General features: G+C 46.5%; 1 protein-coding gene across 1 annotated transcript in view; it reads left to right on the top strand.

Moving 5' to 3' along the window:
- Window positions 1–1,119: 1,119 nt before the first annotated feature.
- The window catches only part of LOC310992269 (transcription factor COE1-like), a gene marked incomplete at its 5' end in the record, with an annotated part of 53,704 nt that continues 37,347 nt past the window's right edge, over window positions 1,120–17,476 (top strand). The window contains 6 exons of the mRNA XM_083980288.1: window positions 1,120–1,253; window positions 2,183–2,339; window positions 3,422–3,485; window positions 4,186–4,241; window positions 5,660–5,733; window positions 7,327–7,395. Of these exons, the coding sequence (XP_083836414.1) occupies window positions 1,120–1,253; window positions 2,183–2,339; window positions 3,422–3,485; window positions 4,186–4,241; window positions 5,660–5,733; window positions 7,327–7,395 (554 nt within the window). The remainder of the gene's footprint in view (window positions 1,254–2,182; window positions 2,340–3,421; window positions 3,486–4,185; window positions 4,242–5,659; window positions 5,734–7,326; window positions 7,396–17,476) is intronic.

Here is a 17,476-nt window from a genome sequence, read left to right as displayed (position 1 = left end):
TTCTGCAGACAGATGTGGCCACATTTTCATAGATGCAGCACAAACAACAACCTGCCCGGGTCTCCTCTCCACTCTGCACTTTTAGTCTCTGTGGGCAAGTCTGGCTGGATTAAACCAACTCCGCTGATGTTTGATAGTCGAGAATACATTCATTGTAAACTCTAAACGCATGCCCAAAAAGACACACACACACATCAACACGCAAGCACACACGCACACGCAGCTTCTAAGTGGCTGGGGCGGGACGCTGCGTGGGACGAGGCGGGGACAGCAGGCAGGCGGGCAGCGTGCTGGTCGGGTTGGTGGACAAGTGATTGTCCGTGTTATTAACTGTGTTTTGGGGGCGTTCCTGTTCGCCACGTAGACCACGCCTCCCTCACCTACTAGTTCTCTCCTGTTTGGCATCCCAGAGATGGTCCAAAGTGATTCCTCTGGGAAGAAAAGAGCGCAAATCACCCGAGCAAGAGCTGACGAGGAGCGGAGCCGCCGCTGCCCAGGACTGCCTCTTAATTGCGCGTAATCTTCCGTTTCATTCATCTGAGCAGGGCACAGGAGAGGACTTTGTAAATAAAGCAGCGGAGCGAAAAGGAGGGTTGAAGCGTGTTTCATCTCCTGGCTTTCTCTCTCACCGTGGACTGTTTGTTACAAAAAAAAAAAACAACAACTGACATTTTGCTTGTGTTTTTTTTGTCAGCTGCACCTTGATCCGGGGGACTGTCGCCAAACTCAGTGCAGCCTCTCATCCTGCGCTTCCCCTTTCATCGCGCTCACGTTGTTCATCTTCATAGCTGCTGCCTTCTTCCCCCTCTGTCGGTGTGTTTTTTTTTCTTTTTCTTGTGGAGTCGCTGACATGAGGTGCAGCTAACCCTGGATGCTGACAGCTCCCCTTTTCCTTCCACATGTCGCATCTTTTGTTTACTTTGAGAAACACACGCGCAACTAAACGCCAAGTGAAATAGACCACGCCACTTTGCTCCTCTGACAGCGCGATCAAACAGACGCAAGCGGAGGGGAGGCAGGAGGAGAGAAAAAAAGGAGGGAGCCCAAGGAGAGGAGGATAGAGAGAGAGAGAGGAGAGAGAGTGAGAGAGAGATAGCGACAGTGTGAAGGTGCGTTTTGATGTTTGGCATCCACGAGAGCATCCAGAGGAGTGGGAGTAGTATGAAAGAAGAGCCCATGGTGGCCGGGATGAACGCAGTTCGGACATGGATGCAGGGCGCCGGTGTGCTGGACGCCAACACAGCCGCCCAGAGGTGAGCCCGAGGCGGCCTTGTCGCTGCGCTGACACCGGGGCGTGGAGACCAGGGGGGAGAGAGAGCACGTTAACAATCTGCGGTGTTAAAGACGGAGCTAAAGCTGCATCACTTGGGGCAGCGTGCGGTCCCAGAGGACGTAGAGTTGTTGGATAACCTCTGTTCCCCGCTGGCTTTATAAGTTTTTTTTCTTTATTTCTTTCTCTTTTTTTTTAGTTCAAAGTCTAATATGATTGAATGGTGTATGAGGCTTAAAGTGGGTTAACACATTTCTGGACGGGAAGCACCGCTGTCTCAAAGCACTTTAGGCTCTCAGGCTTTAAATATGAGCTTAGGTTAACTTTGCTGTGTGGAAAGTGAGCTGAAAGGCTTCTCAGCGCTTGTCTCTCTTTCTTTCTTTTCTTTCTTGGCTGTGATCAAGTAGACTCAGTTACTTTTCATTGGCTGCAAGTAGAAATATATTTTTCTAGGTTGAATATAGCAGCGTTTTTTCTTCCAAAATGAAATAAAATTATTTACTTTTTATTAGGCTTATATATAAGTTAATGAGGCTTAAAATAAAATGATCAGACTTTTATCGACTGCAGGCCCAGTAGTGACACGAATTGATCTGTCAAAATTATGCTTTCATTAAAAAATTAGTGTATGTAACAGATTTAGGCGCATAGCTTAATATTTGATCAGATTTGTTTAATTGTTGCTGATTAAGCAGTTAAGAGTTCGTGCGCTGTAGAGAGAGGTTTGAATTAAATTACAAGTAGTTACGGTTTTTTATCATGGGCAAATGGTTCAAACAAGAACGAGCTTGGATTTTAAAAAGCAACTCTTTCTCTTATGTTTGCATTTTTGTTTTTCTTCTAAATTATTGACTTTATTTAATTTTAATCGTCGTCGTTATGGGCGCTGCTGCTTTGTGCTTGTGTCCGCAGCGGAGTGGGTCTTGCTCGGGCACACTTCGAGAAGCAGCCGCCCTCCAACCTCCGAAAGTCCAACTTCTTCCACTTCGTCCTGGCTTTATACGACAGACAGGGTCAGCCGGTGGAGATAGAGAGAACCACCTACATTGACTTTGTAGAGAAGGAAAAGGTGAGTTTGGGAACTTTCTGCCAGAATATCTCCCCCCCCCCCCCCCATATGACACTTTATAATAAATCGGTAGAAATACACTTATATTGCACAAATACCCGCGGTGCATTGGCTGATGACTGACACATTATTCTGGCCTGTTATGTCACGGTGATAAATTACCAGACGTGTGTTAACAAAGTGGCCAGACGCACTCAGCAGGGATCATGGTCCTGGAGGCTTCCCTGATGTGATTTTTACCTGTGGTTTCCTGAAAGACTTTACACACTTCAAATTATTTTTGCTTTTCTTCCTAATTACAAAACCTTCCAAATCAAATTTAGACTCATTTGCACCACGGTGTAAATCAAGTGCATAAAAAGAAACTTTTATACCCAGTTGCGGCGGTTACAGTACTGACTCTTATTTTTTATGACAGTTCAGCACAGCGTGTGAAGCCTGTTCCTGCAGGTTCTGTCAGTCAAGGTTTTTCTTTTTTTTTTTTTGTTGCAAAACACCCATCAATATTAGTGTTTGATACGTCGATCAACTGTAATATTGATCTGTTTGCAAGTGGAGTTAACAGCTTTTACGTGTTTGTTTTATTCATCAGCTTTCAGCCTAGTATCGGCTTGTTCATTAATAATTACATCCAAACGCCTCTCCACTGTTGGTCAGTGTTAAGACATTCTAATACAAAGACACATATAATAATTATTATAATTATTTAATTAAATATATATTTGATAAATGTATGTGGCAACATTTTTCATTTTCCAGTAAATGTTAATGAAGTTGTAAATAGGTTTATTAAGTCAATAAAGCGTTTTTTCTTTTCCAAAATGGCAAATTATTAAGACGTCGCTTTAGCAGAACACATTTCGTCAAATAGCATAAGGAGAAGTTGTTGAAGTTGCAGACAGAATCTTTTCGTTCCCCCACTCTGCTTGTGAGTGATAGAAGTGATTTCAGTCTATTCACAGTTGGAGGAACACAACATGTTAGAATTGTTAAAAATACCCAGTATGAGGAGGCGCAGTAACAGTCCCAGGAGGAGAGGGTTTGCTCGCTCTGACCGGGTCTGTTTGGTTTAATTTTCATAGGAAACGACGGGGGAAAAGACCAACAATGGGATCCATTATAGACTTCAGCTGCTCTACAGTAACGGTGAGTTTGGATTCCATAATTTTTATGGAGCAGTAACAAAAGCAGTGAGTGAACGATACGCCAAAGCAAAGTGAGGAAACTCGGGAAACAAACGATTTACAGGCTCAGATGGTTTATCTTTGACTTTTATTTATTTAACTGAACTGTTATCGTGAAGGATCAGATTTATTTGTTTAAAATAGGTAAATATTGATATTTAAACTTTCCTTTTAACAGAATAACATTATTATAATTATGATTATTATTGTTATTACTATTTTTTTTATTATTATTATTAGTAGGCTAGTATGCTGCTGTGTGTTCATGGTACAGTAACAACAGCAGTGCACAACCAAAAGCAGCTAAAATAAAATTATTTTAATTCCCCCTCTTCACTTTTAATTTTTAGTCTTGGTGCTGTGATTCAAATAAATTCCATATATTTTAAATTAGAAATTTTCCCTATTATTAATATTTTCGCCAGTAAGTTAGAGAGGTGAAATCAACAGGGTAAAGACAGTGAATTTAACTTCTGAGCTGACAGCAACAGATACTGAAAGTCGTTAGTAAGAGTTTGAACTCATTCCGTTTTCTCATACTGCATCACAGGGGAAGTCAAAATGAATAAAACTTGTGATGTGAAATATCCCCTCAGATGTGACACGAAATCTGTGTGAGTCCCATTTTAACCATTTCTCTCTCTCTCTCTCTCTCTCTGCAGGGATCAGGACAGAGCAGGACTTATACGTTCGCCTCATTGACTCCATGACTAAACAGGTAAGAGACACAGAATTAAAACTCTGCATTAGTTTGGTGGTTGTTGTGTTGGTCTGAATGTCGCCTCCACCTCCAGCCGCCCCCCACCCAACCACTCGCCCTCCTCCTCCTACTGCCTCCCCCCCCCCCGCCCGGCTGCATGCCTGTGTCTGAGACCCTCAACTTCAGCACAGCACAGCCTCCTTGATAAACGACCTGTCTTACCTGTGGAATACATTTACAGAGGCCCAGAAAAGTAGAGGACATGTGTCCTCATACTCTGCCTCTGCACAGCAGCCAGTAAGTGGGGATGGTGTGTGTGTGTGTGTGTGTGTGTGCGTGTGTGTGTGTTTTTACAAGCATCAGGCAGCATAGGTGTGTATGTGCGGTGTGTGAGGCTGTGTGATTGTGCACATGCAGTGTGTGAATATCCCAGTGAGGTGCGGGAGCAGTTGTGTTAGTGTTTGGGAAAGACAGTGATGCATGCCAGCTCACTCTTTGAGGACCTTGACCCTCATTTCCTCAATGTGAAACAGAACAAACTATCCCAGAGTGTGTTATGGCCAATTCAATCACACAAAGAAATACAGAGCAGCACATGTGAGCTGGCGCACACTGAGGGAATTCTCCGTTAGGATGAATTAGATAACGAAGAAAATAAGCCTCCTCAATGCTGTTTTGATATCAGGTCTTTTGTTTTGCCAATTCTGCCTCTAGTGCCATTAGGCTTGAAGAGAGTTTGCCTTAGAATGAAAGGAGTAGGAGGGGATGATGTGCACATGGATGTGTGGATGTGTGTGTTTGCATGTTTATCAGTGTGTGTGTGTGTGTGTGTGTGTGTGTGTGTGTGTGTGTGTGTGTGTGCGTGCAGGGTGATCACAGCCCTGGAGAGCATGTTGAGTGGGGTTGGAGGGGTAACCAGACTAGATTTTTGGACGCTGTGCTGTATGGACCAGATGGTGCACTATACTCCAGTCTGGCAGTCCAACTGCTCACTGTACACTGCATATAAACACACGTGCACACACAAACACAAATGCACACACGGGAGAACACATGCACGCATGGGCACATACGCACACACACACACACACACACACAAACAATTTCTCTGTTACTGTCTCTGTCAGAACAGAGCGTTCCTGTTCAGGAGGACTGGATTCCCACGATACACACATTTGCCAGATTGACAACACTGCTCCCAGATGAAAGACACACACACACACACACACACACACACACACACACACACACACACACACACACACACACACACACACACACACACACACACACACACACATACACACACACACACACACACATACACTTTTTATTTGCGCCTGCATCGTGGTTGATTTTTTCCCCCCCCTCCTTCCAGCGTGCCACATAAAAAATATAAATCATCTGAATTTTCTGTTATTTTCTTCCATCTTCAGGCGATTATCTATGAGGGCCAGGATAAAAACCCAGAGATGTGTCGGGTGCTGTTGACCCATGAGATCATGTGCAGGTAAGACAAAACACGCCCAACGTGATCACTGCTTCACAGTCCAGATCAAGATGAATGTTCCTCTCACGTCGGCGGTGTCTCTGTAGGTGTAAAGAGGGGGCAAAGACACGAGCAGCTCTGCTAAATTACAATAGAAATCTTATCATTTTCCTCAAAGTGGGTTGGGGAGATGGGCCCTGGCCTATTTCTGTTGGTTGGTGTATGTGTGTATGTGTGTGTATGTGTCTGTGTATATGTGTGGGTGTGTGTGTGCATCCCTCTCATGTTCAGCTAATTAGGACAAGGAAAAGCTCATTACTCAAACCCATCCTCCTTAGTCTGTGTAATACATGCAGTTTGCTGTGTCCTGACAGTGAGCTATGTGCAGGGGGGGGGGGGGGGGGGGGCAGACTCAAATTACACATAAAATACAGACACGCACAAATTCACCCACATGCACTCACTCAAAAGTAGTAAGCGAGCGAAAGCCCTCACAGGCTGTCGCGTGCATTTAGAATCAATAAAAGCATCGCGCGGCTTGTGATTGTCTCTCACAAAAGCAGCCGTCTGGAGACACATGCAGAGTTACATGGAGAAAGATGGCTGATGGCAAAAGTGTAGCCACTTCCTGGTTATCACACAAGGCAATTTAGACCACTTGTTTTCATATGCTGCAGGAAACGGTCGAGATCAGAAATCTGATCTGGCTCTCCAAGCCTCCTGTCCTGAGGGACTCAAGAAAGTAGGGGGGGGGGGTGTAGGGGGGGTCAATCTCTTGCACCCCCCACCACCACCACCACCTTCTCTCACTCTCCTCTCTTTTATGTCTTTCTCCATCTCCTCCCACACACACACACACACATACAGCAGTCAGACGCAGGTACACACAGACACGCACAGACGAGCAGGCGAAAAAGAGAAGGTAGACGTGATGATACTTTTTTTTTATTTTGGGGGGGGGGGGGGGGGGTATGGAAGGCGAGGGGGGGGGGGGTCTCACAACACACTGTTACATTGTGCTGCAGTCAAATGATTCAGAAAGGACTCGTCACATCAGTATGCAACCCCCTTCTAGCGAGCATGCACTACTCCCCAGGTCCAGTGGGACCACTCTGTGACCCACTTCTGAGAGAGAGAAAGAGCGAGAGAGAGAGAGAGAGAGAGGCGGGATAGAGGGAGGGGACGAGCACTGAGGAAAAATAGAGAACATAAGATGTGTGGTTGTGTGATGTCTGACAGAAATGGAGCTAACCTGAGCCCTGGAGGCTAATTCAAGTTTGTACCCAGCCCCGTTCGAGCTCAGTGGTTTTGTGCTTTTCCTCCAAAACTTTCCCTAAAACCGCCCCGTTAATCTCACCTGCTGTAGCGCTAGAGCCCCCGGTCTTACCTCCACGAGCCCCGAAGAAATCCAAATCATGCGTCGACTTACACTCCGCAAAAAAATCTCACGCCCCTTTCCTCCTCTTTTTCTCCTTTCCTGTACGCTCATCTGACTTCCTCTGCCTCTCTGAGTTGTACCTTATCTTGCTCTTTCTGTTGTTCACGTCTCGATGACTAACTCTCCCCTTTGTCTCTGCTCCCCAACCCCACCTCCCCTCTTCTGTCTCTCTGCAGTCGATGCTGCGATAAGAAGAGTTGTGGCAACAGGAACGAGACCCCGTCAGACCCTGTCATCATCGACAGGTAAGCAAACTTTGGCCTCTGACCCTCCAACCCCCCCCCCCCACCACCACCACCACCACCACCATCATCACCCCCACTTGATGCTGCGCCGTCATCGCGGGCACGTATGACTGTCCCTGAACAAGAAGTGTGTGCAGAATACACAGGCAGCAGAAACGCACTACAGATATAAAATCATGACGGGATTTCACCGAAAAGCATCTTTCGACCTGCGATCTGGATGATAAAATGTAAACCTGCGGGCCCAATACAGCAGGCCACAGGTTGTTTGAATTCCTGCAACCGTAATCGTCTGTGTGAGGTGGAAAAAAATGTGTGAAACAGCAGTAAATAATATCCCAGTGGCACGTGTGTGATTTGGAGCAGTGGAGCTCTGCTGCCAGTGTGGTCAAACTGGTGTTTGTGTGGTCGGGCTGATGACTTCGCTGATGAGCAGTTAGGGTTACAGCTACAGTCTGGTGTGTGTCTGTGTGTGTGTGTGTGTGTGTGTGTGTGTGTGTGTGTGTGTGCATAAATCTCACCCTGGGACGGGGTGTGGTACTGAAGCTTGTGCGCTGCTCTTGACACTCACACTTTTTCTTTTGAGTTGCACACCTTTCCCCTTCTGCCGTCATAAACTACCTCTGACTGATGCAGCGGCTCGCAATGATTTACAGCCAGGCGGCAAAAAAAACAAAACAACACACACACACAGCGGCCCTGTAGATTTACAGTCTGGCTCGTGCTGTGTGCATGTGTGTGGCACACATGTGGACAAACAGTGTGAGGGAAATTATTTGTTTATACTTGAGCAACTGCTGAAGCGTGCAGATTTAAAGCTGCTCCGATCGAGACGAGGAGGAGAGCAACAAACTTTCATTTTTGAAGTGATTTCTCCACAGTTATCACCTCCTCTGTATTTTATGATTCATAACATTTGCATCATAACAAGTGCATCATCAGGTGAATAGAAGTCAATTGTAGGTTATTTAGGTTTCATGTCTGATTTGAATTTGTCACATTCGAGTGTATTTGTGTGAGTGTTAATGAGGCAGTGACCTGTGCTATCTGATGAACACAGCTGTCCTGTTCTCGCTGCTGCTCTGTCAAAAGCTACTCTTTACCTGCGTGTGCGTGTGTTCGTGTGCATGTGTGTGTGTGTTTGTCTATGTGTGTATCTATGCGTGTGCGTGCGCCACCCTCGTTCCGCTCCAGTGAAGCGGAAGGCCTCACCTCAGCGCTCCCTGAGACAGCTGCACCCCACCACATGGCCTCAGACAACACGCCTGCCCATCACTCTGTGCCATATTTCTGATTTTTTTTTGTTTTCCTGTGTGCATACTTGTTGAGCTTCTCATTTGTGCGCCTGTGTCGCTCGGGTCTTTTGCAGGGCAGCCGTCCTAAAACTTTTCCCCCCCACCCACAGCTTGCCGTAGTTTGAGCAGCTCCACCTTGGACGGAACAGGCTGATCTCTGGCGTGAACAGCTTTCTCACACTGAGCATGTGTTGCGGCCGCTCGCTCGCTCGCTCTGCGGTATTCCCCTGACGCCCAATGGCTCAGGTGTGAGGGCAGCATTAACGAACAACAAATTAGAACAGGGGGAGGGAAAACAACAGCAATATCTCAGTTTTTCTCTCCAGCGAGCAGCACTCTTTCTGGACAGGAAAATAGGTCAGGTGAGAGGAGAGCTGTTGGAGGGGGAGGAGGAGGCGCTGGTAGCTCGTTTTTAGAGGAAGGGGGGGGGGGGTTTATACGTTTGCTCATTTAGTACCAATATATTCTTGGCAGTTGTAATAATCAGAGATTCATAAACAAACAAACAACTGTGAGGGTGAAACTGACTCAATTACCATGAGTTCCCCTCCTTCAAATTCATAAAGAAATACCATCAGCAGCCCCTCTCCACCCTTGAAGTTATTTAGTTCGTTAAATAAGGGCTCGTTAGCCCTCTGCTGTTTCACAGAGATGATTAGATTTTACAGCCCTAATTAGCTGGGCTAGCTCTAACTCTTCTGGAAGAGTAATGGGTCTGATTGCCTAATTAGCTCTCTCTCGTTAAGATGGGAGAAACAGGCCACTGCAGCAAAACCGCAGGAATGAGGAAAAATAAAGTCAGCTAATGAGAAACTTATTTGATTGTTAGGAGAACAAATCTGGTACAGTGTGGATCGGCAGCGCTCTGGGTACTGTACTCGCTCACCGGGAGAATCTCTCGCTCTTCTCTTCTGCACCTCGCCCTCCTCTTGAGGAGAGAATGCGTTTGGGCTTTAAAGCGTCTACAAGGAGCGATGTGAATTAGATTTTAATTATGAAGCATTTGTTTAGGCCACAGTAGCAAAAAAAAAAAGCGCTTGAACGTTACTTAGATTTTCAGTGAAGTCTAAAGAAGCATCCTATGTTTTCTGTCTGTCTTGGTTAAGGTCTGTTTGTCTGACGCGTGTTGTCGTCTCTGACTGTCTCAGATAAGTTTTCAAAGTCCCATCTGATCTGAATCAGTCCACGATCAAGTTAAAAGCAATTCATGCCATATTTTATGGATTTAACCTTCGTGGTGGCGAGTCCATGGAAATTCAGGGAGACGTGACAAGTTGTGTCTGTGCTTGACACTAGGCAGGGGAAGCAGCTGAAAGGTGAGAGGCTCCTGTTCGCCTCAATGTGTCTTCCCCAGGGAAACATGTGTGGTCCACTTTAGCCTCTTACAGAGGCAGGATAATATGAGGGAAACCCTTAACCCCCCACCCCCTCCCACCTCCACCTCCACTTCCATCTTTCCCCATCGCTCCTGGTTAGCGCGGGGTTAATCATATGCAGCCACTGCCAGTCAGTCTATCATGCGCCTGGATGGGCCTCAAATCACAAACACATTTCCCTCTCACCCTTGCCCACCTTTGGTCTCTCTCTGCATAGCTGCTCTTAAACGTATCTCCTCACAGAACTGTTGTTGTTAATTGACATCCATATAATTGTGGCCTAATCTCTGAATCCTGCCCGCTTTGGGGGTATGACTGTCCCTCCGGCCCCATGTGTCCTCCTGCCACCTGTGTCCTGTGGCCCCTTTCTTGCCTGTCCAGCTCCCCGAGGCCCACTGCAGGGTGTCCCCCAGGCAGGGAGAGGGAGGGAAACTCTCTGTGACCAGAGATAAGGATCCACTGGATAGCCCTGCATATCCCATGATCCCCATTTCCACTCACAGTGTAGGGGAGGAGGAGGGTTGGGGAGGGGGGCGTCAAGTTTACACACAGTGTTATTTCAGGTTTATTGCTGTTTTTGAGTGTGCGCTTTTGTGTGTGTTTGGGTTTCGCACACACTCCTTGCAGCCCGCTGTTGATGTGGCCCATTTCCTTGCATGCGTGTCCGTGCTTGTGTATCCGCGTCCAGGCTGGTTATTTCCCCAGGAGTGTGTGTGTGTTGATAGAGGCCATTTCCTGGCGAGTGTGTGTGTGTCTTGAGTGAAGAATGTCGGGCAGGAAGTGCTCCTCCCGGGGAGGATGATGTCATGGCCGACAGTTTCCTGTTCTGTGAGCCAGTGGAACGGACCGAGTCTCAGCCTCATGGTGGGTGTAGCTGTATAGGACCTGTGGACCAGAGACGCACTAAACGGTCGTTACGTTCGCTCCTCAGCTGTGTCTCGTCTTCCTCTGGGTGTCGGTGTCAGACCGGATCACCTGACACATCTGGAAAGAGTAAAATAAACTCCTCCACTCCCAGTGATTTGAGGATTATTGCATTTCCCCAGCTGATGTATTGTTTGTTTGCCACTCTCCCCCCCTCTTTGTCTCCCTCTCTAGTGGGGAACCCCGTCATTGTTTTGGTTGTTATGTTTAGATGCACTTCCTGGGGTGAGAGGTCATGTGTTGTCTTGGCTTGGCTAACGTGCGCTAGTGAATAATGTATGTCATTGACTTTATGTCAGCCCTGCCAGCCCCCCAAGCCGAGCCCACCCATGTTTAATTCATCCATCTCATTTGTGTGTGTGCGTGCAGTGTGTTTGTGTGTGTGTGTGTGACTGCAAACGTTTGTGTGTGTGTGTGTGTGTGTGTGTGTGTGTCATTTAGAGGCCCAGTCTGCACCTGTCCAGCCATTAGCCCCCTGCTCATTTGCATTTGATGCTAATGTAGTTTACTGGCAGCGCCTTCCGTCCCCTCAGTGTAGTTTCACTTTCATATCCATGACTGTGTTAGTGAGAAGGTGAAAACACACTCTCACGGCCCCTGCTCTGCCTTCTCCTGACTGTAATCTGCCCTGATCAGCTGGTGTCTAAACATTGAGGTTTTCCTCATCTTTCCAAATCTTAGTCATGTTGTATTTCCTTCCCCCCTCCTCCACTCCATTACTTTTTTCCCCTCACAGTTGGTTTTCTGCTGTGTCTCTCTGACCACCTGACATTTCCCTCCAAGACAAAGAGAAGCAAACAATCACAAGACCCAGAGAGCAACACTGTCGCCCATACAGTGCACACGACACGACAGTAGCTGCCCTGTACATTTAAAAAAAAAAACTTTTTTAAGATTTTCTTTGAGCTTGCTTCTCTTAAAAGGAGGAGAGATCTTCTCAAATTGTGCCCTGATCTTCATCAGAGGGTATATTCTCTCACTGACATGCTGTTTCTTTTCCTGCAGTCTTGGGGTTGGGGGGTGGGGTGGGGGGGCAGCAGGACTGGCCCTGAGCTGGTTGTGGTGTTTGTGCAGGGCTCAGGGGCAAAGAGGCAGAGTTGCTGGCTCATCGATATGCAGGCAGAACTCCCCTCCCTCAGGTGCAGCCTGCCTCACAAATCTGCGTCACACTCACACATAAGAACGCACACACACACACACACAGGCACAGATGCAGCTCTCATCCTCAGATAAACTCGTACACAATACACAGATACATATGCAGACACATGCATGCGCGGGCCTAAGAATCCACAGGCGTGCAAAAAATATAGCACGCACACACATTGACCTGCAGCTCTCTGCATCTGTTTGGTTGTGTTCTTTTTTTTTTTCCCTGCGGTGGTTCCCCCACCCCCCACCCCCCGCCCCCCCCCCAGGGTTGGAGGAAAGCGTGGCCCCAGGGGACGGACGGCTGCGCTGATTGACAGCAGAGAGTTTGGAGGTCGAGGAGCCTCTAAAACAGCACTGCCTCTTTCTCTCTCATCCAGACCTTCAACACTCTCACCCCCCAACTACTGGCTCGCTTTCATTTGTGAACACCCCACGACAAAAAAAAAAAAAAAAACACACATCATTCCCAAAGTATACCTATGTTTGTTTATACTGATATGAAACACGACATTAACACAAGCTTTTTTTTATGTTTTGTGGAGAGGAAATAATGAGGAACACACTGGAAATAAGTATTCTTAATGCTCAAGTCTCTGTGTGTATTACATTGTACTTTAATTCTTTCCCCCAATAAACTAACACGGAGCTGCTATCACACTTTATAGGTAGTTAAGATAATGCTCCCCAGCTGAACGCAGGTAGCAGTCTGTTTATTAGGGCATATAAACTGCAATTTACAAATGTCATTACAATGAAACGTTCTGGGTTTCATGACATGGGGGGATTTTTTTTTTGGCTGCAGCTACTGTAAATAGCACAGTTGTAGCTCTATTTTCTCTGTAAACTGCTTTGTCATTACTGCTTGACATTCCCTGCTTGACCTGCCCGCTCTCCTTGGCCGTTCCCTCTGCCTTTGTGTCAGTGTTTGTTCTGTCCCAGAATGAAGGGTTTTGGCCGGCCAGAGCTGACCCAAATGAGTAGCGTCCTACTTCTCCGAGAGCTATTTAAGACATTTTTTGGTGTTGGAAATTGCAGGACAGAGAGATAGAGATAGAAGGAGGGGGGTGAAATAGAATGAAGATATATTTACCATATGAAAGGTCTCATGTATGACGTGTGCACGTGTGTGTGTGTGTGTGTGTGTGTGGCGGAGCTGCGAGTGAGGAAAGAGTAACGTTTTCCAGGATTTAGTCCGTGACTCGCCCTAGAAGATGCGCTCAATTTGCTTTTCAAATGAGGCGTGAAGAGCGCGAGTGTGAGCGCCTCTCGGTGTGATGCTATACATTTGGACATGCATGGTTATGTGTGTGTGTGGCAGGAGCAAGGGCTTTGTTTTCTCAATGCTCTGATGTGTGTGGACAGTCTAAGCGCAAGGCCCCACTAAGTGCTCTCTCTCTCACAGCCAATGTGCTGCACGGCTCCCTGTTCGTAATTGAATAGACACACCAGCTCCTCTCTCAGTGAAGGATACTCAGGCTTCCTCTCCCAGCAGGCAGAGCCCGTGTGTCATCGAGCAGTATAGCTTCCAGCCGCCCTGATGATTCATTGTTTACTGATTATTTCTGCTAAGTGAGAACGCAGACAGTACGCTTTATGCCAGCCGCCCCATACCCCCCGCAACCTGGCGTCTCACTTCCCATCAGCCAGTTTCCCCTCCCCAGACCCTCTTTTGGCACTTTACCTCAGCGCTGTAGCCCAGGATGTGCGTCCAGGTGTCCAGGATGAGTGCAGATGACCCGCTGTGCCCGAGCAAGATGTATAGTCTGTTGATTGTTTTCCATCAATCTGTCCAGGAAGAATGGATCGCTGGCCAGGCGCTGTGATCGGCGCTCTCAGTTTCACACGCCACAATAGAAGGAAAACCTGCTCGACGCTGGGGGAGACAGGGAGGGAGAGATATGCAGTGTGATAGTGCCGCTCGCTGAGACTTTACAACACAGGACTGATCCTTTTAACAATGTTCACATCACTTTATGTTCTGCAGGATGATTTATTTGCTTTAAAAATATAAAACAACACTTGTACTCTACTCTGGCGCCTGTATAGTGAGTGCTGTTGTACCATCAGTAGCCATATCATCACTTCCAAGTTCAACCTTTTCATATCTGTTCTTATATTGTGACACTGAGCTCGACTAATTCGAGCTGCAACATTAAGAGACAAAAAGAAAATCTTCAAGGAAGTCTCTCTGCCGTAATTAAACGTAAAGCAGGGACGTCAACATGCAGACAATTATGGTCAACAGCATTGTTCGATCAAAGGGATGATATATTCTCCCATTCCTAATATATTCTTTTTACTTTGCATTAATCATCAACAAATGAGACCCAGGCACATGTCACAGTTCCACTTCAAAAAGCTGAGCTGAATTTAAAGGCCTTTGTTTGTGTTTATGTAAGTGATGAGGGGAGACAAAGTAAGGCGTAGGCAATCGACTGAGACACTTTGTTGTTTTACACCGCCTCACCCCCTTTGTGTGTGTGTGTGTGTTGCTAACACTGTTTGTTTGTTTGCCGAATGGCTTGACCTCGCTGAGAGGAATGTTCACTCGTTTCCTTTCCTTCTGTGTTTGTGTCTCTGATTTTCTCCATCCATGTCTCTCTCTCTTCTTCTTCTTCTTCTCCTTCTCCTTCTTCTTCCTTCCTCGTCTGTGTCTCTGCCCCTCTGTCTATGTGTCTTTTCTTTGGTCCTCCCACTCAATATTCCAGATTTAACTCTGAAGGTTTTTCTTTTTCTTTTTTTTTTTTGGTTAATCACACTTGGAATCTTCCCCACGTTTGAACGCTCTTCCTCGGCAGCGAGTTCTTCCTCGATCTCGAGTCACGCTAATTATCCCGGTTATTGGCTTCTCCAACACAGGAGCTGTGATTTACATGAGGTGACATTCAGTTCAAACGCGCAGACCTTCGCAACCTTTTTCTGGAAAACAATTAACAGCGCAGCTTTCTCCTCTGCCTCCCTCCTGTACCCTCTTTTTTTCTCTCAATACACCACTCCCTCACTCTCTTCCTCTGGCTATTGTCTTCACACAAACAGGGAAGATTTACTGCCAAAAAGCATGAGGGAGTGCGAGTAGAAGAAACTGTTAGTGCACTTACTGTAACAAGTGATTACTTGGGCGTTAATTGACAGTTTTGGTTGATATTCAGAGAGAAGTTTTGCAGGAGCGCTTGAGTGAAACACGGAGAACTTTTACTTCCGCAGCGCTGTGTCTGATATTGCTTCTAAAATTTTGTCACTGTGTTTATCCATCTCCTCCACTGACCCTAGAAAATGATGCACACACACACACACACACACACACGCTTATAGACAGACGTATAGCCGCACTCAACATGCCCAAACACAAAGATAAACTTGCAAGTGCACCGTTAATGAAGCGCATCTCTGTTCTGTCATGACGCCCGTGTTAGCATGACAAGATGTTTACACACACAATCACGGCCGCGCCTCTGATGTGGGCCGGGATGAAAGAGAGATGAGAGGAGAGGAAAAAGAGGAGGCAGAGACGTGACGGTGAGCGTCGGGTATGGACTGCTTTTCTCTGTTTGACAGGAGGACAGGTGTAATAGTACCCCACTGAGAGAGAAGACTTGGAGAGATAGATAGACAGACACACACATACACAGAGCAAGAGAGACGTACCTGCAGGAAAAATTCTTTTTTTTTTTCTTTTTTTCTTTTGTACAGAGGACTTCTCTGAACTCAACCACATTCTCGAATCCGGAGGAAAACAATTAGATCCACCCGCTTCCCCTTGTCCCGCAGTGTAGATTACAAATGAGCAAACCTGGCATTTATCACATTACTACAAACATTTATTAAAGCCGGTTCCCCTCTAAAGCTGCAGAGATAACAGTGGGTAATTGCAGAGACTGGCTCTATTAGTTAAGTATGCCTAATGTCACTGCCTCAGAGCATTAATGGACGCCGTAGTATTATGTTCCTGCGCTCATTACCACCCCACTCCCCTTCAAACAGATACACACACACACAAGCATACACACACATTCACACTCCCTCTCCCCCCTCCTTTGACCCTGCAGCAGGAGTCTGTGCCACTCTAATGAGAAATGGAAAACACTGCTCCGCAAGCTCCAAGACACACACACATATATGGACACACACACACACACAGGCACGCACGCACGGTGGGAGCCATTACAAGGGGACAGAGGGGTACAACAGTATAATCACACACGCCCAGGGAAACAATTGTGCCGTTATCAGAGTGATCACATTATAAAAGTTTAATAAACACCAAACGGCCTAATGGTGAATTAGCCTGCATCTGCCCTGTGTTGTGCCAGGCTATAATTAGTGATTTAACAGAGACAAAACAAATGTTTTAAGCCAGAGCTTTTCACAATCAACAGATTTTTACTTGGACATAAATTATCGTGTTTGTCCAGAATGACAAGAAAATGTGTGGCTGTGATGGTGTGGGAGGGTTTTTTTCCTCTTGTTGTGTGTTCTTTCTTTCTTTCTTTCTTTCTTTCTTTCTTTCTTTCTTTCTTTCTTTCTTTCTTTCTTTCTTTCTTTCTTTCTTTTTTCATTCTGTGATCTTGACTCCAAGACACCACAAGTCACACATGCAGACAGTTGCACAAACACTGAGCCACCGAGAGGAGAGTTTGGCTCGAGCCCCGAGTCTGGCTTTCTAAGTGGCACTTGAGATGTGTATGAAGAGAGGCGGATGAGTGCTTGAGATTGTTGAGGAGGAGGAGCAGGAGGAGAGGAGAGAGAGAGAGTGAGGAAGGGAGGGGGTATGGAAAGAAGAAAAGAAACAGGAAGAGACGGTGGTGAATGACGTGGATTAAGTTAGTCAAGAGGAGCAGGAAAAAAAATAGATAAACTCTTCTTCTTCTCTCTTGTGTCTGTTTGGATACTTGTGTGCACCTATGTGTATGTGTGTGCGTGTGTGTGCGTGCATTTGCATGCGTGCATTGACATGAAATCAATAACAATTTATAATTTACAATCACAAGGACCTATCACTTTTTATAGGGCCTCCATCCTCGCTCATCAATATTACATCAGGACCCAGACTCTCAGTGTGAAGGAGCAGGAGGGTGAGAAAACGGCTGAGGAGAGTGAATATGGCTTTGGTCCAGTGTGTGTGTGTGTGTGTGTGTGTGTGTGTAGGGGGGATGTGGGCGGAGGGGGAGAAGGAGGGCATCTGCTGAGGTTGTAGAAAACATTGCTCCCAGCATACACAAATGTGCAAACGCATACCCTGCCTCGGTGTGTGTGTGTGTGTGTGTGTGCGCGCGCAAGCGTGTGTGTGTCTGCATCTGTCCAACTGCTGTTGTGTGTGTGTGTGTGTGTGTGTGT

This window comes from Trachurus trachurus, assembly GCF_905171665.1.
Source record: "Trachurus trachurus genome assembly, chromosome: 10".
Classification (NCBI taxonomy): Eukaryota; Metazoa; Chordata; class Actinopteri; order Carangiformes; family Carangidae; genus Trachurus; species Trachurus trachurus.
Note: the sequence above shows the minus strand (reverse complement) of the source record. Positions and strands in the feature narration are given on the sequence as shown.